This window comes from Prinia subflava, chromosome 22 (genome assembly GCF_021018805.1).
Source record: "Prinia subflava isolate CZ2003 ecotype Zambia chromosome 22, Cam_Psub_1.2, whole genome shotgun sequence".
NCBI lineage: Eukaryota > Metazoa > Chordata > Aves > Passeriformes > Cisticolidae > Prinia > Prinia subflava.
In genome coordinates, this window is record NC_086268.1 from 6,209,937 (window position 1) to 6,237,796 (window position 27,860).

General features: G+C 52.8%; 1 protein-coding gene across 3 annotated transcripts in view; it reads right to left on the bottom strand.

Annotated features, from left to right (window-relative positions):
- Positions 1-566: 566 nt before the first annotated feature.
- ETS1 (ETS proto-oncogene 1, transcription factor) overlaps positions 567-27,860 on the bottom strand; it is a 78,917-nt gene continuing 51,623 nt past the window's right edge. For all 3 annotated transcript variants that reach the window (XM_063417778.1, XM_063417776.1, XM_063417779.1), the window contains 7 exons: positions 24,602-24,721; positions 23,892-24,092; positions 20,609-20,686; positions 19,328-19,573; positions 15,292-15,552; positions 6,134-6,252; positions 567-5,219 (listed from right to left, as the gene is read on the bottom strand). In XM_063417778.1, the coding sequence (XP_063273848.1) occupies positions 5,004-5,219; positions 6,134-6,252; positions 15,292-15,552; positions 19,328-19,573; positions 20,609-20,686; positions 23,892-24,092; positions 24,602-24,721 (1,241 nt within the window). In that variant the 3' untranslated portion in view covers positions 567-5,003. The remainder of the gene's footprint in view (positions 5,220-6,133; positions 6,253-15,291; positions 15,553-19,327; positions 19,574-20,608; positions 20,687-23,891; positions 24,093-24,601; positions 24,722-27,860) is intronic.

The window sequence follows — 27,860 nt, forward strand, 5'->3', positions numbered from 1 at the left end:
GGAGTTGGAATTGTTATGAGTCCTTCCAACCCAGGGTATTCCACAGTGGATTCAAACGTGTTTTTTTCCAGGATCTGAAGCACCATGGTGAAGCATTTGGAGAGTGCTGAGGTGGATTTCTCCTCCCCAGGGGCCACAGCCCAAGGGCTCCAGGAGGAAGTGAATTCCCAGCACATCTTCCCACTGGTGGCCACTGGATCAGGAGCGCTGGCCACAGCCCTTCCCTGGGGTCCTGGAAATGCCAGGAAAGGAAAATGCCACTCTCAAAGTTCCTTTGGGCTGGTGAACCACAGATACCCCACACTCCCAGTGAGGACTGGGATGAAAGAGGGTTTGGAAAACCTGGAATGTGGATCCACAATCCCCGAGGGAGAGGGAGCCATGGGGAGCATCACCCCGCCATGAGCTGTGATGTCAGCCATGCGCTTCTTTCCCATGAAACCCCAAATTCAATAATGGGAAAAATAGAGAAATTGCTGGAATTTCTACGTTTTTGCATTGTTTTCTCACTTTCTGTCCCAAATCTAAAGAGGAAAGGCAAGGAATAATTACACGGACACCAAGAGTTAAGAATTATTCTTCTTGTAATTTCACATGGTTTAAAATACGATATGAAATAAGGCTACAGTATATAAAAAACTCTCCAGCAAAATGATGTGCCAGCATCAGCAATTAAAACAAAACCAATCCCCTCCTCTAGGAATTCAATGGAGGAGGGATTTTTTTTTTTTAATCCTTTTTAAAAAAACAAACAGAACCAGACACAACACATGGACACACACACACATCGCTACATCTCTAAGCTACCTCAGCTCAGGGTTTTGTAAAAAAGCACCTGCTTTTTCCTTGTTTTTGTTTTTGTTTTTTTTTTTAATCTCACTTTTAAACTTTTTTTCCCCACTTTTAAAAATATAAATTATATGAAAATACACGTTGGAAAATAGTCGAACAGCACAATATAACAATCTCTCTTTTTTTTACTTCTAAGTTTATCAGCTTAAAAAAATGTGTAAAACCAAAATAAAACAAAAAAAAAGACTTCTCTTTTTTTGGTTTTTTGTTGTTGTTATTTTTCTTTTTTTTTACTGAGGCAGTTAATTCCTGGAGATATTCCATTATAACATATATGTATACATAGATTTATCCATTATTTAAACCTCTTTGGAATGTAGACAACAGCTCCTGGGTGTTACACAGACCCTATCAAGGAGCAGAGCACACCAAGGCATCCCAGATTTCCAATGTTCACAAGGAACCAGCAATTGAATCTTAAAACCTCAGAGAAAACCCCTCCAAAACATCAAAACTCAGAAGGTGGAGATGTTTTCTGCAGCATCTGGATTTACTGGTGCTTTCTGGGACTGCTTTTTGGAGGAGGTGTCGGTTTGGGAAGACAGGAGAAAGTGAAATTTTACATTATTTTTTGCCCTGTTTGGTTATTTCTCCCCCAGTGTCCAAGGATTATGGTGATCCCACACATGGAGACAGAAAGGGAAAGTGCTTGTGGTTTTTGTCATTGTTGGTGTGGGTTTTATCATTATTGGGGTGGTTTTTAGCATTGTTGGGGTTTTCCCTTAATTTTTGAGTTCTCAAATATCAACTGTCAGGGCCCCCAAGGCTCTTTGCAAGTAGGACCCAGGCTCTGCCAGAGGGGCCAAGGGGACACCAACCCACATGGAAACAGCAGAAAATGAGCAGGACACAGAAAATATCCCAAAAACTCACCCAAAGCACCTGAGACATTACAAACCAAGAGAAAATGACCCCGTTTCCAACAGCATCTGCCAGAGGAAATTCTCTCCTGTGTGGAGGAAGCAGCACAGGAGGGAGTCCCAGCCCTGGCAGATCTCCATCACCCCTCTCAAATCCATCCTTCTGGGCCAGCAGGTGGGAATTAACCAAATTTTCATGGACTTGAAGGAGCTCAGAGGGTTTGGGTTGAGCTCCTCTGGTTCAGCACAGCCCTCGCCAAAGGCCAGCAATGAAAAGCAGAAGGAAAGAGGAACCAAAGCAAAAGAAATAAAGAGAAATATGCACATTTCCAGTGTATAAACAGCACCCATCTCTGGGATGGCCTCTAGAATGGGAAGAAAAGCAAAGGAAAATAGGAAATGGTGGAGCTGATGTGTCTGTTCACAGGCTGTGAGGTGGGAGGGCAAAGGGCCGGGAGAAACGATCAAGAAACTCCAGCCAGAGGCTGCTTCCAAAAATCCAGAGCTGCTTCCCATGGCTCACCCTTCCTAACCTTTAACCAACTCCCCAAAATCACTCGGAACACTCAGGCTCAGCTTGGAAACCTGGAATAAGCACAGGGGATGAGGGATTTATCCTGGCAGGGGATGGGGTTGTAGCCAAACCTGCAATTCCTCCTATTTAGGGAAATTTTATCCCATTTTTTATCTTTTTCAGTTGGAGCATCTCAGCAAAGCAGGAGGGATGTCCTGGGACATGGCCCATGCCAGGGGCAGGAGCTGGAATGTCTGGGAGTCCTTTGTAAGGGTGGAAGGGGGATTAAAGTGACCACGATGGGCAAGCTCGGGGCACTTTGCAGCAACCCTGAACATCCCAAAAACCCCCTCTGATTGCTGGAAATCCAACCCTACCTCTTGGGATGCTCTTGACCAGCTCCTCCCTGTGCACTCTGTGCCCTCACACCTCTCCTGGCTCCCTGTCCAGCTGCCCAGCCTTGGCTCAGGCTGGATCTGTCCCAGAGCCTCACCTGTGGGGGTCTCATTCATGATACCCCAGTTTTCCTTTCCTCCCTCCAGCCTGGCCAGGCTGCCTCCATCCTCCTCCTCCCTGCCTGCCCAAGGAGAGGAGCCCAAGTTCCACTTCTCAGTGGGCAGTGTCCCTTTCCTCCTTTGGGGTTCCCCTCACCTTCCTCTCATCCCCTCTTCCCTCCTTTCCATCCATCCCACCCCTTCCTTCGGACCACCAGCAGCTCCCGAGTGTAACAACCTCCCTTCCTGGACCCCCCTCTGCTTCCACCCCCTTGGCAGGAGCTCCCTCCTGGCCTTCCCATTTCCCCTCCAACACAACCTTTTATAGGGACACAGCAGTTCTGGGGCTGACTTTCCCTAAAATGACCAGTTTTAGGATACAGAGGTGTTGGGTCCCCCCAGCTCCAGAGGAAAGGAGGAGAGCCCAGCACCTCTGGGCGTCACTTTGGGATTGGGCTCCCCTCCAGCTGTGGGGGGGGTTGTGCCTGAATATTCTGGCTATTTTACACAGATTCCTGTCCTGCCACCTGATCCACTGGGATCAGGCAGGAATCACTCTGCAGCACCCCTGGAAAGGCTCTGACCCCCTGATTCCCAGAGCTGTCCCACAGTGCCTCTGGAATCAGCTCTGTGCCCCAAAGACACAGACAAAGCACACACAGAGAAGGGATTTTGGTAAAGTACAAAATGCTGCCTTTAAATACAAACACCCAGGGGGGTGAGAGATTCCCTTGGACAGCCAAATGTGCAGGGATCTGGCTTTGGGATTGTACTGGGATTTTGGGATATGGGATATGGGAACAACCTCTGACCCTCCAGCTCCCACCGAGTGCTCCCAACGGCGGTGGGACCTTGTCCTCAGCCTGCCCAGAGCATCCCAGGGAGCCCTGGGAGCTGCAGAAGCGACCTCCCAGAGCAAACCAGCTGCAGGAAGGGTTTGGAGGCCAGAGGGAGCAGCTGCCCCGGGACTGATCCCACAGCCATCCCTGGTGACACCGGCGGGGCTCTGTGTCACTCACACCCTGACAGGATTGGTGGGAGCAGCAGCCCTAGCGCCATAAAGAGCCCATTTGCAGGGACAATTTCCTTTCTGCTCTGCCCACACACGGCCATAAAGACAGAGCTGCTTGAAATAGGAAGGAAAAAACATTTCCCTTTGGGTTTTGAACTTTTCCCTGATTTTTCCCCTCAATTAACTTGCATATTTTCCATTTACCACATTGAAAACATGGGAATTTCTCTCCTTTCCCCCTCCCAACATTTTTTTTCTGTAAGCACCAAAATGTTCCTTGAGCAAAAGAAGTGATTTGGAAAATGGAAAAAGACATTTTGAGAAGAATTGTGCACCCAAACATTAAAAAAATGCAGGGGTTTCAACCAGCATTATCAGCACAGTGTGTGGGGCTGGAAACATGAGTGGCACCCCCAGCCAGCATCAACAGGAGCCACTTTGGAGCTCATTTTCCTTCCCATCCCAGTCCCAGCATTCCAATTCTCCAGTGGGGTCTACATAAACTAATTCCTTTTTTTCTCTTTTTCTTCCCTGGGATAAAACTCTCTGCTGGCAGAACAGAAACAAACACACACAATATTGCAATATTGAGACCATCTTAGAGCTTAAGACTATTTAGAAAAAAAAAAAAAAAACAAAACAAAAAAACAAAACAAAACAAAAATACTGGCACAAAATTTAATTAAAAAAAATTAAAAAAAATAAAGAAGTCTTGATTCTTACTAGGAAAAAATCTATCTCTCATAGAAAAGAAGACAATGGACAGAAAGGTGATGGAACAAGAACAACAGTTCTTGACTTTTTCCTATATTGCCCCTCCCCAAAGCAAGAATATTCACCCATTTTGGTCTTCCAAAAGAAAAAAGTTTAGATTCCTCGAATCCTCAGGAATATTGTCATTTCTGACCTGTCAGTTTGTGTGTGAGCAACCAAAGGGATCCATTCGATCGCATTTTTTCCTAAACAACCAAGGGTGGGGAGGGGATTGTTGGTTTTTTTAAGTGAGCTATGTTTTTCTGGCTTTCTTAAAACTCAGAATTTTCCCCCAGAAAAGCCATCTTGGAGCTTTCAGGAAATCAACAAACAGCCCATCCTTCCCAAAAGCTTTCCTCTTCCTCCCCCTTCTCCCCCGACATCCTCAAAGCCTCGAATCCGCGTGGCCCTTGGGAAAAAAAAAAAACAAGCAGAAGAACAGCGAAAATCAATAAAAAAAGAACCACCAGACAAGTCCCGTGGCTCCCCCGGAGGACAGCGGCGTCCCCGTGTCCCTGTCACTCGTCGGCGTCGGGTTTGACGTCGAGCATGGCGTGCAGCTCCTCGGGGGTGTAGCCCAGCAGGCTCTGCAGGTCGCACACGAAGCGGTACACGTAGCGCTTCCCAGCCGTCTTGTGGATGATGTTCTTGTCGTAGTAGTAGCGCAGCCCGCGGCTCAGCTTCTCGTAGTTCATCTTGGGCTTGTTTTTCCTCTTGCCCCATCGCCGGGCCACCTGCAGGGAGCGGGGACAGGGAGGAGAAGTCAGCCTGGCTCGGTTGGGACACCCGTGTCGAGGGTTTTCCTCACCATCAAGAATTGGCGCTTGGGAAAAACCAACCTCTGCGCCATGGCAGAATGTGGCAGAGCATTCCATGAGGATTCATTGGGATAATTTCATGTCCTACCTCAGATACAGCCTCATACCCCAAGTCCTTCACCCCCTTCCCAAGGCTCCTGCTTCAGTTGCTGGCAGTTCTAAACCAGATGACACCAATATGCAATGGCCCAGTGCCAGTCACTTCTGCACTTTGGCAGGCTCCAGTCACTCATGGAATTGTTTAGGTTGAAAAAGGCCTCTAAGATCATGGAGTCCAAGCATGCCCCAGCACTGATCTGTGTCCCCAGGTGCCACATTCACACAGCTTTTCAATCCCTGCAGGGTGGGGATTCCATGGGCAGCTGTGCCAGTGCTGGACAGCCCTTTCCAAGAAGAAATGTTCCCTAATATCCAACCTGAACCTCCCCTAGTGCAACCTGAGGCAACTTCCTCTTGTTCTGTCACTGGTACTTGGCAGAAGAGACCAATCCCCACCTTCCAGCCAGGGAAGGGGACAAAGATCTCATCTGTTCCCCAAACCAGGGGACAGCCGCCCCTCACCTGTACCCAGCCTATCTGAAGAGCTTTGTCACTGCTTCTCTCCCTAAGATGTTTCACCTACTTCCCACCAACTTTGGGCACAAACCCCTATTTCCAAAGGGTGACTGCATCCCAATTTTCAACAAACTTCAGATGGATCTGATTCCTTGGTTCCCCACAACATATCCAAGACCAGAAAAAAGTGGCTGCCCAAAGGGAGGAGGAGGGGCTTATCCACACCAATATTTCTGAGGAATTTGGGTTGTGCACTTAATTCCAGGGCACTTTACCTCGTCTGGGTCTGAAAGTTTGAATTCCCAGCCATCGCCTGTCCAGCTGATGAAGGACTGACAGGACTTGTCAGTGAGCAGTTCCAGCAGAAATTGCCACAGCTGGATGGGTCCACTGCCTGGAAAGACAAAGGAAACACAGGATATTAATGCCAGGAAAAGCACAGCTCTTTCTATCTCAGAGGGGGAAAAACTCCCATGCAAAAGCTGCTCACTGAATAAAATAAAGCATTCTCCTGTCAAAAAGAGCCACCAGCAGCCACAGGGCAGGAGCTGAGCTGGGAGTTAATCCCTACAGGTAACAGAGCTTCCTATTTGCAGGAAGAGCTGAATATTCATGCCCTGGAACGCTTCACGTGGAGTTACATAAATAGGATTATTTTTCTGGCACACAAACAGGAGGAGGCACTGCCTTGGCACCGGAGCAGCCTCAGTCCCTCTGTGCCAAAGAGCCGCCGGCCACGGCTGAACTCCGGCAGACTCCGCTTCCCGACCTTGACTCTTTGCTCCGTGCTGTCGATCGAGATAAGGGGGACCCAGGTATGAGAATTCCTTGGCCTCTTTCCAGGGCATGTTGCTACAGGAATGAGCTCTGCTGGCTCATGGGGAGGGTGGGGGCACACAGAGCTCCCCAGCCCAGGATCTCCTCATTACCACCTTGGCACAGCCTCACAGATCCATAAGGAACTCCCAGTGGCTGCTGCTCCCCTGGCTCAGCTGGAGAGGCGTGAGGTGATGCAGAACATCCCCTGCCACGGGCATTCCACCTCTCCTTCCACTCCTGGTCTCCATCTCCCTTCCAGTCGCTCACTTTGGCCATCACCAATTTGTCCCAGTGCACCTAGCGAGAGCGCAAGGCTGGGTTTGGCTGAAGTCATGGAGAAGTTTTGAAATACTTCTCTCTTCCTTGGGCTTGTGTCCCAATCCAAGGTAGAGGAGAAGCTCTGGAGGTAAAACCCCTCTGATGAGCAACTTCCAAATGTGGCCATGCCCCAGACCTTCCACTTAGCAGTGGGCAAGGTGTTTTGGGAGAGACCCTGCCATGGTTTAAACCCAGCTTGCAACAGATTACTAATAATGACAATAACTATAACGAGACAGCCAGAGGAGAGAGGAAATTATTTATCCCACAGGGAATTGCACAGGCTGAATTAGCTGGGGTAATCCCAGTGCTGACAGCACTGAGCAAAGCTTCAAGCAGGGAAAAAATGAGTTATGGACTCAGAAAAAGGGATGGAGCCCAGCCTGTTTCCAGGAATGACAATGGATGCTGTCTGAGCTGTGGGGGCAGGATAACCCATGGAGGAAAGGGAGGACTGCTCCCCTTTTCCACAAAGTTTAAAATTACTCAAAAGCTGCTGGGGAGGAGAAAATGAGAGAGCTGGCTCCGGGACATGGGAATGGCTGTGTCCCATCCAGCCCTTCCCAAATTGTTTCCCTCCTGTTATCCCAGTGGAACCGCTCCAGGGGTCTGTTGGCACCAAGCCTGGGGGTTATCACAGCCACAGGCAGGGCAAGGCAGGGAGCTCCCGGCTCATCCTGCTGGAAATGGGAAGGGACTCGGCAGGGAAAGGCTCCAGCCCGTCGCTCCTCTGGAGCTTGCCAAGATGTTGACTCCACAGCAGCGCTCTCCGGTTGGGATGGAGCCGGATTATCCACGCCAAAATGAGGGAGGAAATTCAGATGACGCCTTTGCCTCTTTTTGAAAGGGAAGAGCAAAAAGCCTGGCCTGAAGTGCCACCACATCTCCAGGCTCAGGCCTATTTATAGCAATGAGCTCTAAATGCAGAGAAAACACTGCAAAAAAGGTTTAGTGGCTGCCTGAGGTCTTCCACAGGTGAATTCCCAAGGGGATGAGTTCTCTTGGCCCATCTGACCTTACACCAATTCCCCACACAGCCAGGGAGCATCCAACACCCAAATCAAGTCAACAGACACAGCCCGAGGAGTCCAAGGCCAGGTCCATACCTTCCCATTGATTTCTTTCCTGCCCAACTAAGAATAAGGATTTTTAGTCGATTCCTTCCCCAAAAAAAGAGGGACAGAAATTCATCACCTGGGTGCCAGTTCAGGGGCAAGGAACTGCCCTCAAAACACCCCTGGCCCTGCAGGATCTTTGGAGGGTCCAGCCTCACTAACCCTGAGCCAATGGCCAGTGCCGTTCCTGTTTGGTTGCCAGCTGGCAGGGAGAGGTGTTGGGAAACCCAGAAATTCTTGCCCTCTCTCCAGCAAGCAAGGTAGAGCTCCTGCCACTCTGCTGGTAATTTTGGGATTTCCAAGGAAGTGGTGTCATCCTTGGAACAGGGATTCCCAAGGTCTATTCCGAGCTGCCTGCAGGACACGCGTAAAACCCCAAATTCCTCTCCCTGGACAGGCAATTATGTGAGGAATGTGTTTATGCAGGGCTCCAGGCATGTCCCAGCTCCTGTAAACACCCCCTCCCTGCCCGAGGGGGAGGCAGCCGAGCCTGGCAGATGTGGCAGCACTCAGAGATGGCAGTGAGGTGGCAGGAGCCAAACCCCGGCACATGCCCAGGCCTGTGCCCCAAATCAGGGCTGGCAGGGAGGAGAAGGGAGCAGGGAGCAGTGCTGGAGGTCAGGGCATCATCTGCTGCAGCTGTAATTAGTGCTGGGAGTGGGATCTTCACAAATGAGCCCCTCTGCAGCCAGCAAGGAACAGGGAATAGCTTCCCATAGGATTTCAAAGTGGCTCATGCAGCAATGGCACTCCCCTCAATATCACAGGGCAACCAGGGAGCTCCCAGGCTTGTCCCTGCACCCTGAACCTCCTCATCCACAGGAGCTGGGAGCAGTGCCCATTTTCCATCCCTTCTGCTCCAACCCTTCCCTTCATCCCAGCCAGGGCTGGAAATCCCCATCGGGATGGCAAGTTGGGATCCCTGCATGGTACAGCACACACAGCCCGGCTGTCCCGAGGCCACCACAGGATCTGCTGCCTTGGTTATCCCAAAATAACCACCTGTTCCTGCAGCCTGGGCTGGGATGCAGCTCCAGGCGTGAGGTGGAGGGGCACAAGGCAGCTTTTATGTCACTGCTCCCTCCACACACACCCAGGGGCTTCCCAGAGCAGACCCAGCCCTGCAAAAGACAAGGGGAGGACTCAGAGGGGCAGGGGCATCCTCCCACCCCACGGCGACCTCCTGCACCCACAGGGCTGCTAAAAATAGCACCCACAATGGGGGCCCTGTCTGGCCTTGGTGGCACTGAACAGCGTCCTTCTGCAGGGGCTGTCACACCACAGGAATTCTGTGCCGTCAGGGGGAAAATATTCCCCTTGAGCGGGGTGACAGTCAGAACTGTGGGAACTGGGAGCTGCTGGCTGAGTGGGGCTCCCTCAGCACCGAGCCCTGATGGTGTCCCCAGAGCGCAGGGTTTGGTGCCACACCATCCCTGTGCCATCCTTCCTTGGTCAGGACATGTCCCCACATCCTTCCCAACCACTGGGATACCAAACTCTGTGGGACGGGGCCATTCCAGTGGCACGGTGAAGTGGCACCACCTGCCTGGGGCAGACGGGCACGGGGAGGGCACAGCCCCAGCCCCATCATCTCTCTCGGGACGGTTTTACACATCCACCCCTCCCAACGGCCTCTGTTTTGTTTCCCTTGGTTCAAACAAGGCAAAGAAGACAAAAAAACCCCACCTACCAACCCCCCAGCGAGGCACCTTTGCCTGGCACTCTGCGGTTTGTGGTTCCCACCCCACAAAACAATCAGCCCTGGCAACGTCTCCAAAACAGCCCCTGCCCCACGCACCTGCCCACCCTGCCCACCCCTGTGATGGCACCACGGTCCCCAAACCCCCCAAAGTGTTGGGAGTGCTGGTCCACATCTCTCCCTTGTCAGACCAGTTACCACAGCTCCTGCCCAGGCTGGTGCAGGCATCAGGCACTGCACAGTGGTGGAGCTTGGGTAGAGGCATCTCCAAAGAACAGGTGTGAAAAAGCAGGAAAAGAGCCAGGAATGCCCTTCCTGAGGGAGCAGCATGGCCAAGGTTACAGGCAGCAGAGCAGCCAGGGGGCCCGTCCAGGCCAGAGCTGCCTCCCTGCTGTGGCTCCTCTGCTCTCAGGAAGGGGCTGTTGGGAGGACTGATCTCACAGAATCTCATGAGTGGGAAGAGACCCACACAGATCATCAACGCCAGCTCCTGGCCCTGCAGGGGACAGCCCCAGGAACCCCACCCTGTGCTGGAGAGCGTTGTCCCTGACCTCAGAGGCTGACTCCAGAGGCACCTGCCAAAGCTCCAGGGGTTTTGTGAGCTCCACATCCCCCTGACAATGGTCCTGCAGGCCACGAGCTGTGGAGCAACACCAGCTGGGAGTCTGGAGGAGACAGCCAGAGCTGCTGCCCCCATCACCCCCCCTGGCTGGAGGAGCCCTGGGGAGAGCTGAGCTCTGCCACGGTTGGGCAGTGGTGCGTGGGGCTGGGTTAGCTCTCGTTTGCACGTCTGGCAGGTGGGGCAGGAGCCACTGGAGCGGCCCTGGTCCCACCCTCACACCCCACCCTGGGGAGGCCAGAAGGGCACTGAGCCCTTTGGACCCTCCCGAGCCAAAAGTGGGCAGGAGCTGCTGGGTGCCCATCCTGAAGTCACCTCCAAGGGCAGGTGAAGGGCAGGAGCCAGGAGGGGCAGGGTGACACCATCCCCTGCTCCCAGAGGAGCTGCTGGGCATAGCAAGGGGAGCCTGCATTTCCAAACTCCCGTGCCATGGCTGCAGATGCCCACACGGACACTCTGCCCCAGCAGTGCAGGCGGGGGGATGCTGGTGCTTCCAGGAGTGCTGCTGTACAGGCTGGAGAAGACAAGGACAGCCAGACCACCAGAGTGCGGCAGGAAAGGCGACAGGGAGGCAGCTGCTGGCAGATTTTTGGGTGTTGATGACCACAGCACCGGGGGGATCTCGCCTGTGGAGGCTTCAGAGCAACAGCACAGCACCAGGGGGAGGGGCAGCGGCACCTGAGTTGTCCTGAAAGAGACCCACTTTCCCTGGGACTGCCTCGACCTTCTTGCGAAACAGCAGCTGTTCTTTCACTGCTGGGTCACAGATAAGCATCGCTCACAAACAGAGGCTGTGCAGCACAGGCAGCTCACACTCTGCACGGGGCTGAGAGGCACTTCTGGGCCCCTGACACAGCCCTGTGGGCGCTGATAGCGGGGTCAGGGCGAGGTCTGGCCTGGGCAGGTCCAGCTCAGTGGGATAACATCTGCGAAGGAGGCTGCTCCTGCACTGCCTCCTGAATTCCTTGTGCAGCAGGATAATGAGGATGGCATCTCTCTGAGAGGGACACTCAGGTCACGGGTGACATCAGCTGGAAGGGGTATTAACTCCTTAAGTGCTGGGACAGCTTTAAAGGGTTCAGCACCTCCCTAAGCAGGCCCAGAGCAGCAGCACCCATACAACCCCAGCCTTGCACCTATGGGATCAGGGCTTGGTGTGCACTCACATCACCTCTCCCATCTGTCCTCCCCTCCCCTCTGGAACACGAGGGGATGGCCCTGCTGTGTGCTCAGTGATGTGGAGCAGCAGCTCCAGGCCATGGCAACACCAACACCGTGGATGGAAAGCCCCAGGGTGTCAGTCCTGCCCACCTCAGAGCAAACAAATCCCATAACCTGGCTGCCAAGCCACACAGCTGCTCGAGGGAGCCCAAACCAGCTCAGTGCTGAACAGTCACAGTGAACCAGCAATTGTCTCCTGTGGCCCTGCAGCACCAGGGGAGCAGCAGCACGGGCTGCAAACACCAACACAGGGCACAAAGATCCAGCTGAGTTTATCCACGTGCTGCCAGGGCTCCTGTAGGATGCTGGTGGCCATGGGACTCATCAGAGGCTGCAGGATCCAGCTATGGCACAGCCCCAGGGGATGTGGAGGCAGAGCTGAGCTTGCTTTAGCTCAGCTGGGCTCAGGCGTTGGAGGGGTCTCTGCCCACTCACACCAAACACAGCTCTGCTGCTGAACCAGGGAGCTAAGAACAAGCCCAGCTGAGCCAGCGTGAGGTTTAGCAGTGAACACACACCCTGAGCCATCCCTTGCCTGGATTTCACGGATGCACTCTGTGTCTTGGCAAAGAAAATAAAATCTGGCTTAATGTAGAATCTCAGAATCAGAGAATCTCCTGAGCTGGGAGGGACCCACCAGGTTCACCCAGTCCAGCCCCTGGCCCTGCCCAGATCCCCCTACAATCCCACCCTGGGCACCCCTGGCAGCGCTGTCCAAGCTCTCCTGGAGCTGTGGCAGCCTCGGGGCCGTGCCCATTCCCTGGGGAACCTGGGCAGTGCCAGCACCTCTGGGGAAGAACCTTTCCCTGCTCTCCAGCCTGAGCCTGCCCGGACACAGCTCCAGCTGTGCCCTCAGGTAAAATTCAAGCTGGCCAAGCTTTGAGTGATCTCCAAACCCCAAGGCTGGTGTCCAGGGCTGGCCCTCCCTGCAGTGATGGAAACCGAAGTTCACCAACTCCTGAGCAATTACATTTCTTCTTCAAAAAAAAAGATAAGAAAATTGCATCAACCTCTCCGTGAGCAACCATGGCAACTTGTTAAAATAGGTCAAGATGTGGGGGCAGATAAGGCAGCTCTGAAAGGCCGCTCGGAGCTGGGTGAAGAACACATCAAACGCAAACGGAGCTTCCGCCAAAATGCACCTTCTCACCCCAAAACGCGCCTCTGGGGCAGATACCATCAGAGATGTGCTGGGGCCATCTCCCTGGGCACCACAGAAACAGGGCCTGCTAACAGAATCTGAACAAGCTTGTCAGGTCCTTAAAACCAGCACAGAGAGCTCTGGGGGTGAGGGATGCAATGTCCCTCTCCACCTTGCCAGCTCCAGCAGGGCCACCTTGGTGTGTCCTCAAGGGGAAATGGAACCCCAAGGTCTGGGTGCTTTGGGCTCCTGGGCTGGCAGGGCCCTGCTCTGCTCCTTGGGAGGCTCCACCTCCTCGGCAGAGCCCAGACCCTGAGTTCCTCTGCTCTGGCTGCCAGACACAACTTCCTCCCCTGAGTAAACTAAGAGTAAGGTACAACAATGCACAAAAAGGCCTGAGCTCTGCCTGAGTCCCCACTCTGAGCTCAGCTGGCCTGGGCTAGACCTCCAGCACTTCTCAGTGGGAGCCTGAGCAGGGCATTTCACCCTGACACAAACCCAGAGAGTGGAGAGTGCCCAGTCCTCCTCCAGTTTAAAACCCAGCACATTCTGCTCACTGTCCCCAGGGCCTGCTCTCACAGTGACCCAGCTCCAGCTCCCTTTGCTTGGAAAACCCAGTGCTGCAGGTCTGGGGACTTTAAAACAGCTCAGAGGACATCTCTGGAGTCTCTGCCTGCCAGGATCACCTGTCCAGGGACCCTTCCCAATGGCAAAGCTGGCTCTGCTGGCTAGAGCACTGAATATTGCTCAGCAGCCTTCAGAACAGGCAAACAGGGCTCCAGTTCAGGCATTTCCCAGTGATTCCAGATTTTTCTCACCACATTTAAAGCCTCTTAAGTGAAGCAATGCAAAAATAAATAAAAAATCAGGTGTTCCCACTTATTGATCCCACCAAAGTGCCTGGGCCAAGGGATTCTCTTCCCAGCTCCAAGAGGGATGGGAATGAGGTGAGGGAAAATGTTACACAGAGCAAAGCATTTGGAATTGTGCTCTGGCACTGCATGAACCCGAGTCTCCCCTTCCCGAAGGCAGTGCTCCAAGGACAGCCTTTGGGGTGCTAATACTCCTTGGAAAAACACAGGGCCCAGGCACTGACTTCAGCTCCTCTCCTTTCTCTAGGGGTGGTTCTTTTCCACTCTGAGCTACAGCAAATGTGGAGGGAAATATCCAGCTTGGAAAAGAATCCCCCTGATTTTGCCACTACCTCGGTGCCTCAGTTTCCCCAGGTGTTTAAATGCGCCCCGGGCTCCTGCATACCCACAGCACTTCCACGTGCTGTAGGGAAAGGCATTGCCAGGAGAAAATAGGAATAAAAATAGGAATAAAGAGAGAAACTTGTGCTCAGTGGTCTCTTTTCTTAGGAACATCAATTTCCACGGCACAGCAGAGAATGAACCGCGGGTCACAGTCCCTCCTCTCCCTGCCCACCACAGCCCCAAGCCCTGATCCATTCAGGAATGCAGAGCACACTCAAGTTTGGTGTAGACTTGGTAGAGTCTCATTCAGCAGGAAGGGCTGAGCTCTCTTTCTAACTAAAGCTACAGCAACAAACCACTTCCTTTTTTGACACTCCTAAAATTACCTCCCCACCTTTGCTCCCTCATGCACCTCTCCCCACCCTGCCACGGGCTCAATGTCAGCCCCGAGACGCGCCGTGTGTGGGAGGAGGCTCTGGGACAGCCGCACCTCAGGATCTGCTCTGAACCTGGTGGTGATTGTTATCGGCACAAACTCTTTCCACCAGCTGCTCCCAGCTGGGGCAGAACAGATCTGAAAGTGCAGAGCCAGGGGAGCTGGCAGGAGGCTGCCCAGAGTTCTCCTCAGAGCACAGGAAAAGCCATGGCATGGAAGGGCTGGAAAGGATTAGCTCAGCTTTAGCTGGAAGTCCCATCCCACCAAGTTTCACTCCTTGGAGATGCCAGATTGCTGAAGGGCTGTCATAAAGAGCCAGAGTTTCCATGGCCTATCACCTTCTCATCTCTCCCAGAGCAGGGAATGGAAAATGTCTGGGATGGCTCTGGCAGTGCCCCATCCCTGCCTCACACCAAGGTACAGAGCACAGCGGGGCCTCCTCTGTGCCGAGGGGGAGGATCCATCCCCACTCCACAGCAGTGCTGGGGATGAGGCTGCTCCTGCCCCGAGGAAACCACAGGCGAGATGCCACAGGGGGCTGGGGACTCTGCAGCACCTCGTGCTCAGGAACCAAACCAGAGCCACTCCTGCCACGGCCAGCCTGGGGCAAATGGACAGCAAGGCACTGAGTGCCCTGTGCCCAGCCAGGTGCCACGTCCCCCATGAGGTGTGGGGTGTGTGGGATGCCCACGCTCGAAGGAGATGCAGCCCTGGGCTGACCCCAGAGAACCCAAAACCCTCCCTCACACCCCTGCACCAGCCACACCGAGCTGGGGCAGCCCAGAGCGCCCCGAGGCTCTGTCCCAGGGGAGGGGGAGTGCTCCCCGAGGGGCTGGGGGGCACAGGGGGTCCCCCAGGATGGGCCCTACCTGTGTATCCAGCCAAGGCAGCAGCAGGAATGACAGGCTTGTCCTTGTTCATGTCGGCCCGGTCCCGCACATAGTCCTTGAAGGTGCCCTTGGGCTTGTGGCTGGGCAGGGTGGCAGGGTAGTCCTCGGAGTCGAAGCTGTCGTAGGAGGGGACGCGCTGCAGGCTCTGGAAGGAGGACTGGCTGCTCCAGGACTGCGTCAGGCGGTCACAGCTGTCGTAGCTCTCTATGCTCTCGAAGGAGTCCTGGCCCCCCAGCTTACCTGGGGGAGGCACAGCAGGTGAGACGGGCCTGGCCAGCACAGGATGCTTCACCTGGCCAGCACAGGATGCTTCACCTGTCCAGCACAGGATGCTTCACCTGGCCAGCACAGGGTGCTTCACCTGGCCAGCACAGGGTGCTTTACCTGGCCAGCACAGGGTGCTTCACCTGTCCAGCACAGGGTGCTTCACCTGGCCAGCACAGGATGCTTCACCTGGCCAGCACAGAGTGCTTTACCTGGCCAGCACAGGGTGTTTTGCCTGGCCAGCACAGGGTGCTTCACCTGGCCAGCACAGGGTGCTTTACCTGGCCAGCACAGAGTGCTTCACCTGGCCAGCACAGAGTGCTTTACCTGGCCAGCACAGGGTGTTTTGCCTGGCCAGCACAGGGTGCTTTACCTGGCCAGCACAGGGTGTTTCACATGGCCAGCACAGGGTGTTTCACCTGGCCAGCACAGGGTGTTTTGCCTGGCCAGCACAGAGTGCTTTACCTGGCCAGCACAGGGTGCTTCACCTGGCCAGCACAGGGTGTTTTGCCTGGCCAGCACAGGGTGTTTCACCTGGCCAGCACAGGGTGTTTCACCTGGCCAGCACAGAGTGCTTCACCTCTGTAGCCCAGACCTGCAATACTTTTACTTTTGCCTTTCAGAGCAGGGCTGAGCCCAGGAAAACTTCAGGCAGAAGAGCAAGGCACAGAGAGACAGGAGAAATACACGAATGTGGCCTCTCTACCCAAGACTGGTGACTGGGGCTGGCTGGAAATGGTCCCTCATTTCCAAAAGGCAATGTCAGAGATATAATTCACTTTAGATACTCAAGGCTGAGCTCAGGAGCCTAAACATGGGCACTCCAGGACTTCTTTATTCAGAGGGTGGGCAGGCCCTGGCACAGGGTGCCCAGAGCAGCTGTGGCTGCCCCTGCATCCCTGGCAGTGCCCAAGGCCAGGCTGGACAGGGCTTGGAGCAGCCTGGGACAGTGGAAGGTGTCCCTGCCCATGGGGTGGAACCAACTTTAAGGTCCCTCCCAAGTCAAACCTTCTTATGACTCTCTGATTTCTGTGATTCTCTTGCTGCTGAAGGATATTGGAGGTCTCAATAAATCCCCCACATCTGCCAGCCCTACTCAAACACTGCTCAGGCACACCCAGCTCCTTTAATTTCGATGTTTCTTCCCAAACTACACAGCAGCCTTTTGCTGCCATCTGTTCCAGCCAGCCCCAAATCCCCCACCAGCAACAGGTTTGATGGAGGAGGAGAGCCAGTGGCTGGGAGCTCCAACAGCTTTTTCCAGCTCTGGTAAGGTGAGCACAGCTGGTTTGTGTCAAAGTCACTCTCTGGGGTATTTTTAGTCAAAGCCAGAACATGAGAGGCCAGATCCTCAGCAGTGCTGATTTACACCCCCTCAGAGCCAGCCCGTGCAGCCTCTGTACTGAAACAGAGCTAAAAAAGGACCCAAAGAACAAACTGAAATTGCTGCCTCTGATCTCCCTACGCTAATGATTGCTCAACATCTTTCCTGACAAGCTGCGAGCGTAACAGGATCATTCAAGTTCACTAATTTCCCAAACCCGGCTAAAAACAGCTGCTGGGGTTGTGCAAGAGCTCCTGGAGAAATTTCCATTGGCAGAGCTACCCACAGCCTGGGCCCAGAGAGCAAATCCCAGGGGAAGGGGAACGTGGAAGGGCGCTGGCACACGCCCCCAAATATTTGTTGTGTTGTAGTTTGAAGAGCACTTGCTGTGAAAAGACTGAACTACTGCAGGCCCTGCCCTGATTGCTAGCCTGGAATCACTGGGAGCTGGGATCCATTGGCTTCATTCTGCTAGGACAGCCCTGCCTCAAACTCTTTTCTATTTTCTTTCAGTTTTTTGAGGATTTCTCACTGTAGTCCTTCCCTGAGTGCTGCTAAGGGGAACACAACACTGCTCTGTGTGTGTGTACATTAATTGGCATAACCAGTGCTGCAGCACAGGCTCCTTTAGAAAAGGAATTCAAATCTGCCAGAGATGTGATTTGTGTCAATCCATTGAAAATTCACCTAAGTTCCACATAGCTGGAGCAATCACACCCTGCACTTACTCAGAGAAGCTTAAATGAGTTTGGCAGCTCCACTTTGCAACCAGCCGCCCTTGCTGACAGGGCAGAGAGAAACAACTCCCGTGGAACCCCCAAATTTTCTCCTAAAGGCCCCACAGAAGGTCTGGAAAACCTTCACCCTGAGGTGATGCTGAAGGGCTTGACTTTGTGTCAGACTAACCTTGTAAGACAGTGCAAGGTAAAGAGGGACATAAATCAACCAGATTCTGCTTTATATTAAGGCTGTCCCCGCCCCTGGGAGGATTTGTGTCCCCCAAAGGCCCCTGCATGGCTGAAATGCACTGGTGTGAGCACAGCCTCCTGCAGTCAGTGCTCAAGTCTGCTACCAGCAGCATCCAGGGCGCTCTCTGCCCTCCCCTGAAACCATTTTTGGGTTTGCCACTGACAACAGGCTCAAGGTACAGTTGCAAAAGCCTTCCTGAACCATTGCACTGTGAGAATGATGAAATCACCTGTGTTAAAGAAAAGGTCAAGAAAAGGGAAAGACACTGTTGAAACTTAGGCAGAGAAACAAACCCAAAAAGAGAAGTTTACCCAAATTAAAACCCTGCTGCCCTTCTGGCTCAGGTCACCTCTCTCAGAAGGAGAGGCAATAACACAAATGACAACTTGCTGTAATTAGCTCTCCCAGCCTGGAAAAAGAGCGAGAAAGTTCAAATGAGCTGCACATGCAATGCAGCCCTGGAAGGCAGCTCTGGCTTTCCTGGGAGGGCAGCTCATCCTCAGCTCCCTGATAAATGGGTTCAACTGCTCCACATCAGACCTGGCTCACAGCAACGTCACTGTAATGAATTCTGGGCCTGGGGACACCTGGGTGCCATTCAGGGGGATGGCAGGCAGGTCACATCCCTTCCCCGTGCCTCAGGCTCCCTACCTGGAATCCAGAGATAATGATCCCACTTGTGAGGGACTTTGAGCTCTGTGGATTAAACTTTTTGCTTTGAACAGAGACAGAGCCACATCCCCAGCCTGGCATCGGTGATGTGATCACAAAGCAATCAGACGTGTGGGCCCCACGTGTTCCCAGTCTCCTGACATTAATTGGGAAGGTATTTGGGCTCAGATCCTCCAAAGTGTTCAGGTGTTTAAATCCCACCATCTCAAAGAGGAATCATGTACCTGTAACTCTTTGGAGAGGAGCATTCGGGGGGTCCTTAGCTCTGCTGCTGCCGCAGCCCCTGACATCTGCACCTCGTAACAAAGCTCAGGAATTGGCTACAGCAGAATATTTCAAACAAGCAGCCATCAAATCCCTGCACATAATGGATAAAGACTTTGGATGACAGAGTGCAAAACTCTTCAGAGCCTTGAACAGCAATTCCTGACGACAACTTCTGAAGAATTTGCGGGGCTTTGCCTGGACTCCTAAAAAATAGGATTTCTACAAGCACCCAGCAGTTTGTCCTCCCTGATAACATGAAAGCTCAGTTCGATTTCACTCAGGTTTGGCATCAAAGCAGCAGAAATGCACCATTTCTGCAGATGATGTGGCAGAACAGGCAGCAGAGGAGAGGAAAGAAAGACCTTCCCCCAGTTTTCCCTGGAGAGAAGGGCAGGGAGGGCTCAAGGCCACCAGGGAATGCGACACATGTTGGGAGAAGCTCCCTGGTGGGCTGGCTGTGCCCAGAGCCGTGCCCACGGCAGGGAAGGTGAGAGCAGCAGCAATCCAGGCCAGCCTCACCTCGGCTGGCACGGCCCATGCACATGTTGTCGGGCGTCACCACCTCCTGCTTGATGGAGAAGTAGTCTGTCTGCAGCGAGTCCTGCGCTGGCTCCCGCAGCAGCACCGACGGGAAGTCGCTCTCGTACTTGAGGGACAGCAGCTCCTCCGAGCTGATGGGGTGCAGGGTCTGGTAGGACTCGGTGATGAAGCTGGGCTCGGAGAACTCGGAGGGGGGCACGCACTGGGCGTGCTCGATGCCGTAACCTGCAGGCACAGGAGGGGTCAGACCCTGCCCAAATCCGGCCCCAGGGAACCAGGGCATCCTCCCACCCCTGGGCCTGCTTTGGGTAAGGGCTCCAGAGGCTACAGAGATGGGGATGTCTAAAAAATGCAGCAGTTTAGCAAAATAAGACACCCCCAACCATCCTCAATGTGTGTTGCACCAACTCCTCCCAGGGCAGCTGCCAGAGGGAAAAGCTGGAAATCCTGGAGGGTGGAGTCTCAGCAAAGGAGCAACAGGGCAAAAATGCTTCATTGCTGATTGGGAAAGGTGAGTCCCTTCCACAGACCCCTCTCCCCAGTGCCAGAGCCTGGAATCCCAGTCCATGCAACTCCTGAAGGTTTTCGATTGGAAGGGAATTTAAAGCTCATCCAGTCCCACTCCTACCATGGGCAGGGACACCTTCTACTATCCCAGGCTGCTCCAAGCCCCGTCCAACCTGGCCTGGGACAATTCCAGGGACGTGGAGTCCACAGCCTCTCTGGGCATCCTGTGCCAGGGCCTCCCCACCCTCACAGTGAAGGATTTCTCCCTCACACCTCATCTAAATCTCTCCTCTTCAGGTCAGTTAGGCTTTTTGCTGGCTTGTGAAATATCTCCCAGATTTCCAATGCCCTTAAGGAACATCTCCAAAGCAATGGGAAGAGCAGGAGTGCAGGTGGAGGCTCATCCCTTCCCTTGCTAGGCTCCTCCCTGGCAATGCAGAATTAAACCTTCTCCCCCCATTCCCTCCCTTTTTTAACAGGTTTTTCACAATTCCCAATACTCATATGTGCTCAGGCCACTTTCAAAGGCTGCTAAGCTACAACTTTAAACAAATAGTGCTTGGAAAAATCGCATTTTGGCACACAAGGCAGCCACCAAAAAGTAGAGAAGGCCTCCAAGTTGACCCTAAACCCTTGGAAAAACAACATCACCCTCTGCATGGTGCAGCGCTATTGTGGTGTGGACAAATCTCTCCTCAGAGGTGCTTCCAGACATGATAATGGTGATAATTGGCACTGCTAATTGAGACTTACTAATGAAGTAGTCTGAAGTGTAGCGGGACTCGGGGTATGTGGTGTTCACTCCGTTTGCTGGGTACGGTTTCACCTCCTCTGCAAAGGGAAAAGGAAGGAAATGTCACCAGGCTGAAGGCACACGGAGCTGTTCAAGGCTTGCTGTGACACAGAGAGCCCTGAACTTCCCAAAACCTTCTCCCTGGGTTAAACTGGGACGTTCTGAGCACCAGAAATGAATTCAGAGCTGAAATCCCACAGTGACCTGGGGTCCTGGGGCAATTCCTGCTGCAGGTATGGCCAAACTTAAACAAAACCAACCCACCCCAAACAGCAGCAGCTTTCCCAGTCAGGGCTGCAGGAGGCTCTGAGCTCCCTGCATCATTTCCTTGCTTGCCTCAGGCTTTATCGCCTCTGGTTCTCCTGGGGGTTGCTGAGCACACTTCCACATGTGAGCTCCTGGAAAAACTCCCCACACAGGGACAGTTGTTTTCCTGGAAATGCCCTATTTTTAGAAGAGCAGTAGGTGTGTGTGAGGGAGCGGGTGACCCATCCCAAACCCAGCTCCTCTAACCCCAGACGTGTGTGAATTCCCAGCCCGTGCAGCACCTGATGTAGGTAGAACATTGCATGTTCAAAACCGCTTTGTCTCACTGTCCCTGACCCCACTCCTGACACAGATTCCTCCATGTACACGTAATCAAAATGCCAAATTTCAGCTTTCCATAGGCATAACTCACTGGGAAGGTGCATGGAGCACGTCAAAGCATGGATTCTCAGCTTCCCTGGCATTTTCCAAGCGCTTTGCTCTTCCTGGGCTGAGCTGAATTTGTTTTCCCACGTGAAAGCCACCCTGCCCCTACCCTAAACAGTTTTTCCATGAACACCTGACTCATTCCAGCGTGGCATTCTGGGCAGGGATACTGGGATGGGAGATTTTCTTTCCTTTAACCAAAGCAATGCTCAGCTCTGGGCTGGGTTTGTTTCTGGAGGCTTTGGAGAAGCTGAGCACAGATAACGCACGTTCGCCTTCCAGGAGCCTAAATTTGGCCCTCTCCCCTGGGGACTGCAGGCTGGAAAATGTTCCCTAACAAAAGGAGGGGTTGTGCAAACACAGAGGACTAATGAGAAAGGCTCTGTTTCTCTCTCCACAGTGTCTGCCAAGGGGCAGGGGAGAGCCTTTGGCTGTGCTCAGAGTCAAGTGCAAGGCACTGCTGACTCTGCTGGTAACCAAGGAGGTTATTTTAGGAAGAATTATGGAAAAATAAGCCTGAAAATACCTAAATCCCTGCAGGGAGAAGGTGCCCGTATGCTGTTTTTAAACCCTGAGCAGGCTGTGGTAGGTGAGTCATGCAGTGCCCACAGGGGACAGTGTCAGCCCAGGGGACAGCGTGGTCACAGCCTGTCCCAGCACGACCCTGGGCCAGCAGCACAGGTGACACCAGGCACCTCGGGGTTAAGAACCACTCCCAGCACCAACACCCCCAATGATGATGGTGGGGAAGATGCAGAGACAAGCTGGAGCCCTGGCTGAGCCTGGATCTCCTCCCATGCCACATCCAGGTGCAGAGGGAGACCCCCAGCTCCTCCTGCATGGGCAGGGACGTGGCAAGGACAGCTCTGTTCTGTACAACAGCAGCACAGCCCAGCTCCGCTCGGGGTTGGAGATGAGCCCCAGCACTTACAGGGAACAGAAACCATCCTGGGGCGGGGGGGGGCTGGTTATTTCTTGGAAGCTCTTTGTTACTCACTAAATACCTCAAATGGAAATGTGTTCAGAGCCCATCAGAGGAGCAAGGACCCTGCCTGTGCAAGAGTGACAAAGTCACCAGTGAAACCAAACAGGGAACGGAGATTTCTTGGTTCCCAGGACAACACCAACGGTGTGAAGACACAGAAATTCAGCTTTATTCATTTTCAGCCCTTCAGAAGAGGAGTTGCAGCAGGCACAAAGATTTTCAGCTTCTTTGAGAAACTCCCTGTCCCAGGCCCTTGTATTGTCAATACTACAATGTCTGAATACCCACGTGTCAGTGAAATTGTGATTCCTGCTCTGCCGTAAATTTACAGCACCAAGTCCAGCTCCATGTGTGGGGAATCTGCAGCAAGGAGGTGCAAGCCCAGCCCTGGCGCCTCAGTCAGTACCTGCAGCACATCCCACCCTCTCCAGTGGGCACAGCCCAAAAATTCACAGAATTACCGGATCCTGGGATGGGTTGGGTTGGCAAGGACCTTGAAGATCACCTATTCCCAACCATGGGCAGGGACAGCAAGGAAGAAGGGCTGTGGGAAGGTGCAGGCAATGGCTCATTGCAAGGAGAAATTGGGCTGACCACAAGGTTTGGCTTTGTTTGGTTAAACTGCTTGGTGTTGATCCAAGCACTCCATGAAAAATATGCAAAACAAAAGGGACAGGCCAGATTTAGAGCCCAAGAGCAGGAAAACAGCCCAGCCTGCCCAGAGCCCGGGAAGGGCCGTGTTTACCTTCTGCAAACCACAGGTAGCAGTAAAATTAGTAATGGGCAATTAACATCCATTTGTCAATGGTTTCCTGGAAGGAATAACTGTGCTTCCCCTCCCCTTCCTGCAACCAGGGTCAGTAGGACAGCACAGGGGACATTCCAGGAAAGCAAAGAGCTCTGCAGAGAAAGGAGCTGGAAAAAGAGTCCAGGTAGAAGTATTCAGCTCTTCACCTGCTCCTTAGAAACCATCCCAGTGCCCCTGGGCATCCAGACATGGAAAATCAACACCCTAAATCAAAGTGTGTGTTCCCAGTCACTGAAAGTTAATGCCCTTGGATGCTGTCATGCAGGGAATGGCACAGAGGGCTTCTCTTCCCAGAAATGCTGGTTTTGGGGACATGAAACACCCTTCTTTTGGGATATGGAACAAAGCAAAGCAGCTTCCAATCACCATTGGGAATTTTGGGTAGGATTTTGGCTGTATTCCCGTACCCAGTTCCAGTGGAGGAAATAGTAAAATTCACAACAGGAGCTGAACAGGCTGAGGAAAAGTGCTTTGGAAAATCCCACCATGGATTCCAGGCAGGCAGAGAGTCCCTGCCCACTGGGGATCCCTGCCAAGCAGCCAGTACAAACACTCTGACTCTTTGAGGCACTGCCAGGATTTGCCTTGCCTGCTGCTGTTGGGATGCCCATTTGGAATCCTGCTGAAAAGCTGGGCTTTGGAAGGTGTTTTCCCTGGGATTAAAACTCAAGGTGAACACCTCCTGGTCTATGGAAAGCCCCAAAACCAGGCTGGCCAGGATGCCGTGAATTGTTCACCCGGAGATTCCAGGACTCACCTTTCTGCAGGATCTCCAGATGTTCCCAAAGGATGTCTCCCACGAAGTCAGGCGCCAGCTCCAGGAAGCACTCCTTGCCCAGGGCACAGAGGGCAGCTCCATTCATGCAGAACTTCTGGAAATCCACTTCCTTGAGGCTGAACTCGTTCACTGCCCACATCACCCAGTCCCGCACGTGCGTCTCCGTCCACTGCTGGGGGTCTGCAGAGGGATCCAGCAGTGAGCATCCACGGGCACTTTCCCAGGAAAACAGGACACAGGCAGTGCCCCAGCTGCCCTGCACTAGCACTGCCCCCTCCATGGAGACTGGCAGCCCACTGGCATCAGGGTGAAGGAGCACCATGCCTAGTGTGGATCAGCCTTAATGCGGACACATTTCATCCAAGGAACAAGCTTTGAATTTGTTTGGGATTTCTAAAAATCCCATCACTTCTCTGACTCCCTTCTCCCACCCATTTCTCCAATTTTCTTGGTTTCTCCCTGTCACCAGCCTCTGGTAAAGGGTCCTTGCTGCTTCTCTGTTTAGTGGAGGTGACTTGTACACATTTTTCCAGCTGAAGCTTCCCAGAAGCTTCAGGTGGTATTTGAAAGGCAATAGCACCGAGGAGAACCAACAGGGGAGATGGAGCACAGGGAGAATTCTGGGCAGCCTGGAAGGAGGACACAGCCCCTGTGGGTGCTGTGGCTGTTCACAGGGAGCCATGTCTTACCTTTGGGAATTCCCAGCCGCTGCTGCTCCTTGGCAAAGCCGCTGAAGGTGGCTTTCAGTGCCTGGGACATCATTTCTTTGCTGCTGGGCGTTAATAAAGGCACATCTGCACATTCCATGTCTGAAAGAAGCAGGAGAGAAACATGGCCATGAGGACACAGGACTGGGAAAGACGTCAAGGAGTGCTAGCCAGGTGCACGTGGTGTCCCTACACTTCTGGGATGTGCTGCTGGATGATGATATCAAGGCCTTTCCAGAGATCAGCCTGCTCGGCTTCAGCATTCCAGGTGTGTCTGGAGCCTGGAGCAGCTCCAGGCACTGAGGAAGGCAAAGAGTCCCACACCAGGGTGAGCAAGAAAGAGGGAGAAAAGCATCCCTGAATTACCACTCTGTCCTCCCAGTCCAAAGAAAAGCGAGGAGAAAATTAAAGAATCCTGGAAAATCCTTCATCCTAGGAAATTCTTCCCTGTGAGGGTGGTGAGGCCCTGGTACAGGGTGCCCAGAGGAGCCGTGGTTGTCCCATCTCTGGAAAGGTCCAAGACCATGTTGGGACAACCTGGGATGGTGGAAGGTGTCTCTGCCCAAGGCAGGAGGTGGAATGGGATGGGCTTGAAGGTCCCTTCCAACCCAAACCATTCAATGATTCTGTGACTCCATAAAAAAGCGAGCTGACAGCAGGCTGTGACAGGATGGAGAAGAGGCAGAATACCCATTTGAGGGGGAAAGGGAAACAAAGAGCTGGAAAATCCCACATTGGCCCAGAGTTACGTCATGCACATCCACAGCACGGGTGAGTCATGGACAACGCAGCCATCCCAAGGGACAGCGGGGACAAGCCAAGAGCCAGGCCTGGACTAAATCCTGACAAGGACCAAACCTCTTCCTTTCCTTTTTTTAGTCCCTTTTTCTAATTTATTTGGAAGGAGATGAATCTTTGTAGCCAAAGAGTCTCACAAATAGAAGCAACCATTTGAGGCAAAATGTCTGAATAAAGGTTTGGCTCTTTTTCCCGTACTTTCAGTATTCCTAAAAAACATCTTTGATGGAGAAGGAAAGTCTTGAACAACCACCATCCCAAAAACTGCACTTGGTCAGCAGAGATGGAAATCTTCCACCTGAGGTTGGTTTAGCTCTGCAGCATAGCAGAATTTTTCCATGAAAACTCAGTGGAAAAATGACACTATGGGCAAAGCCTTTGGTGTTCTCATGAATATCTGGATGCAGACATTGAAAATCAAAGAATTCTGTGTCTTGTGGAAACTCAGCCACCACGGTTTTCCATCACTCCAAGTTCATAAAGCTCCTGATTTAATAAACCTTTACACCTGCAAAATGCTGCTGAGGGCTTGTTCCAGGCAGTGCTGGTGTATTCCTGATAATACACAGAGTCAGGGATGGGAGCAGCGCTACAGCCATGGGAACAGCCAGCCCAGCTGCTTCCCAGTCTGCCCCAGTCTGGAATTCCTGCTCCAGCTCCTCCCCAGCCAGATCCATGGGCATCATTTAAAGGCCAAAAAACCCAGCGCTGGGTTTTTTGCCAAGTGGGAATGTGGGTGTTGGGTCAATAGAATTCCAGGGCAGTGGTGGAGTAATCATCCCTGGAAATGTTAAAAAAGCCTGTGGATGTGGCTCTTGGGGACATGGGTTGGAGGTGGCCTGGCAGTGCTGGGGAATGGTTGGACCTCATGATCTTGGAAAGTTTTTCCAACCACAAGAATCCAGTGATTCCATGGATAAATCTCCACATGCAGATCTGTAGCATAGGGTGAGGGTGACAATGCTGCAAAGCATCCCCAAACCATCTGCTGGATGCTCCCAACACAATTCTGCCAAGCAAACACAGCAACTTCTCTGTGCCCACTTCTGCCCCTTCCACCTCTCAGCCCAGTTCAAAAATTCCCCCTTCTCTTTGCACATCCTCCAGCCAAGTCCCCAAGGCTCTCAGTGAATGATTTGCAGACTCTTGGCTTGGGTAGGAACAGTGAAATTCCCAACACGGAGTCTCTCAGGACACAAGTCCTGCCCTCAGCCCACCACACAAATCCAGGATTGCCTCCACAGTGGCAGGATCAGGACCCTTGAAAGCAAACCCCACATCCAAAGGCTGTTTGGCAAATTACACTTCATTGTTTACTGGATTTGGCTGGAGAGGGCACAGAAAACAAGCAGCCACCGTTGCTATCTCTGTTCCCCATCTGCTGCTTGAGATAACACTGGGAGAAAGTGGCCAGTGCCCCTTTCCCTTCATCCTCAAATTACACTTGAATGCTCTGCTCTCCCGGCCCCGTGGTCACTGGGACCACCCAGGAATCTGCTCCCCCTGCCTGCCTCAACAGCAGCTCCTGCCTGCCCTGGGAAGATGAGTCAGAGCCAGGCTGAGAAAGCAGTTCTAACCCCAATTTTAACACTGAGTCACCCATGAAAACCTGTGTGGAGGTGAGCTGCAGACACCAAGAGCAGGGTGAAAAATGGTATTTTTCTCTCTGCAATAGCAAGGGCCCATCCCTGATCCTGCTGTTTGGTCATGCAGGATCCGTGGGGCTGTCTTTGCACAAACCCAGCCAATCAATTTTTCAGTAGCGGGAGGATAAGATTTCGGTTTGGGAAGGTGAATGCTGAGCTCTGCACAAACAACCTGTCAAAACAGGGGAGACTTAAAAGTGGTTCCCAGGGAGAGGTCACAGGGAAGCAAACAGTCTGTTCCCAAATAAAAAAAAGCCATGCCAGAGGACGGTTTCTATTTAAACACCCAAATCAACCCAAATGTGCATTTCAAGGCTTCTGCAAAATATGTTGTGCTCGGCAGATTTAGGACCGAAATATCATCTGCTTTTTTCCTGCGAGGTTACAGCCACTTGTTCAAATTTCTGCTGAGGACAAAGCAGCCCCAAAGCCCTGAGCCTGCAGAAGCCTTGGTTGGGTCAGCAGTGTCCCAGAGCTGGGGGAAACTCACCCAGGGAAACCCAAATGTGTGTGTGAAGCGCTGCTGATGTGTTTGGGGACAAGGCTTGGCTGGGTGGCTTGAGAAGGGTGGGGTGGATGGACAGTTTTTACCCTAAGTTCTGCCTCTTCTGCTTTGGAGGTAATGAATTTATTGAAATAATTCAGTATTTATTTGAAAACTGGGTGGTTCATGTGCAAGGCCAGGAGTCTGACTTAGTGATCCCTGTGAATCCCTTCCAACCTGGAATATCCTATAACTCTATGAACTTTGCTGGGTGCAGGGAAAATCCTTGTTGTGGAGGCAAAGCCAGCCCTGG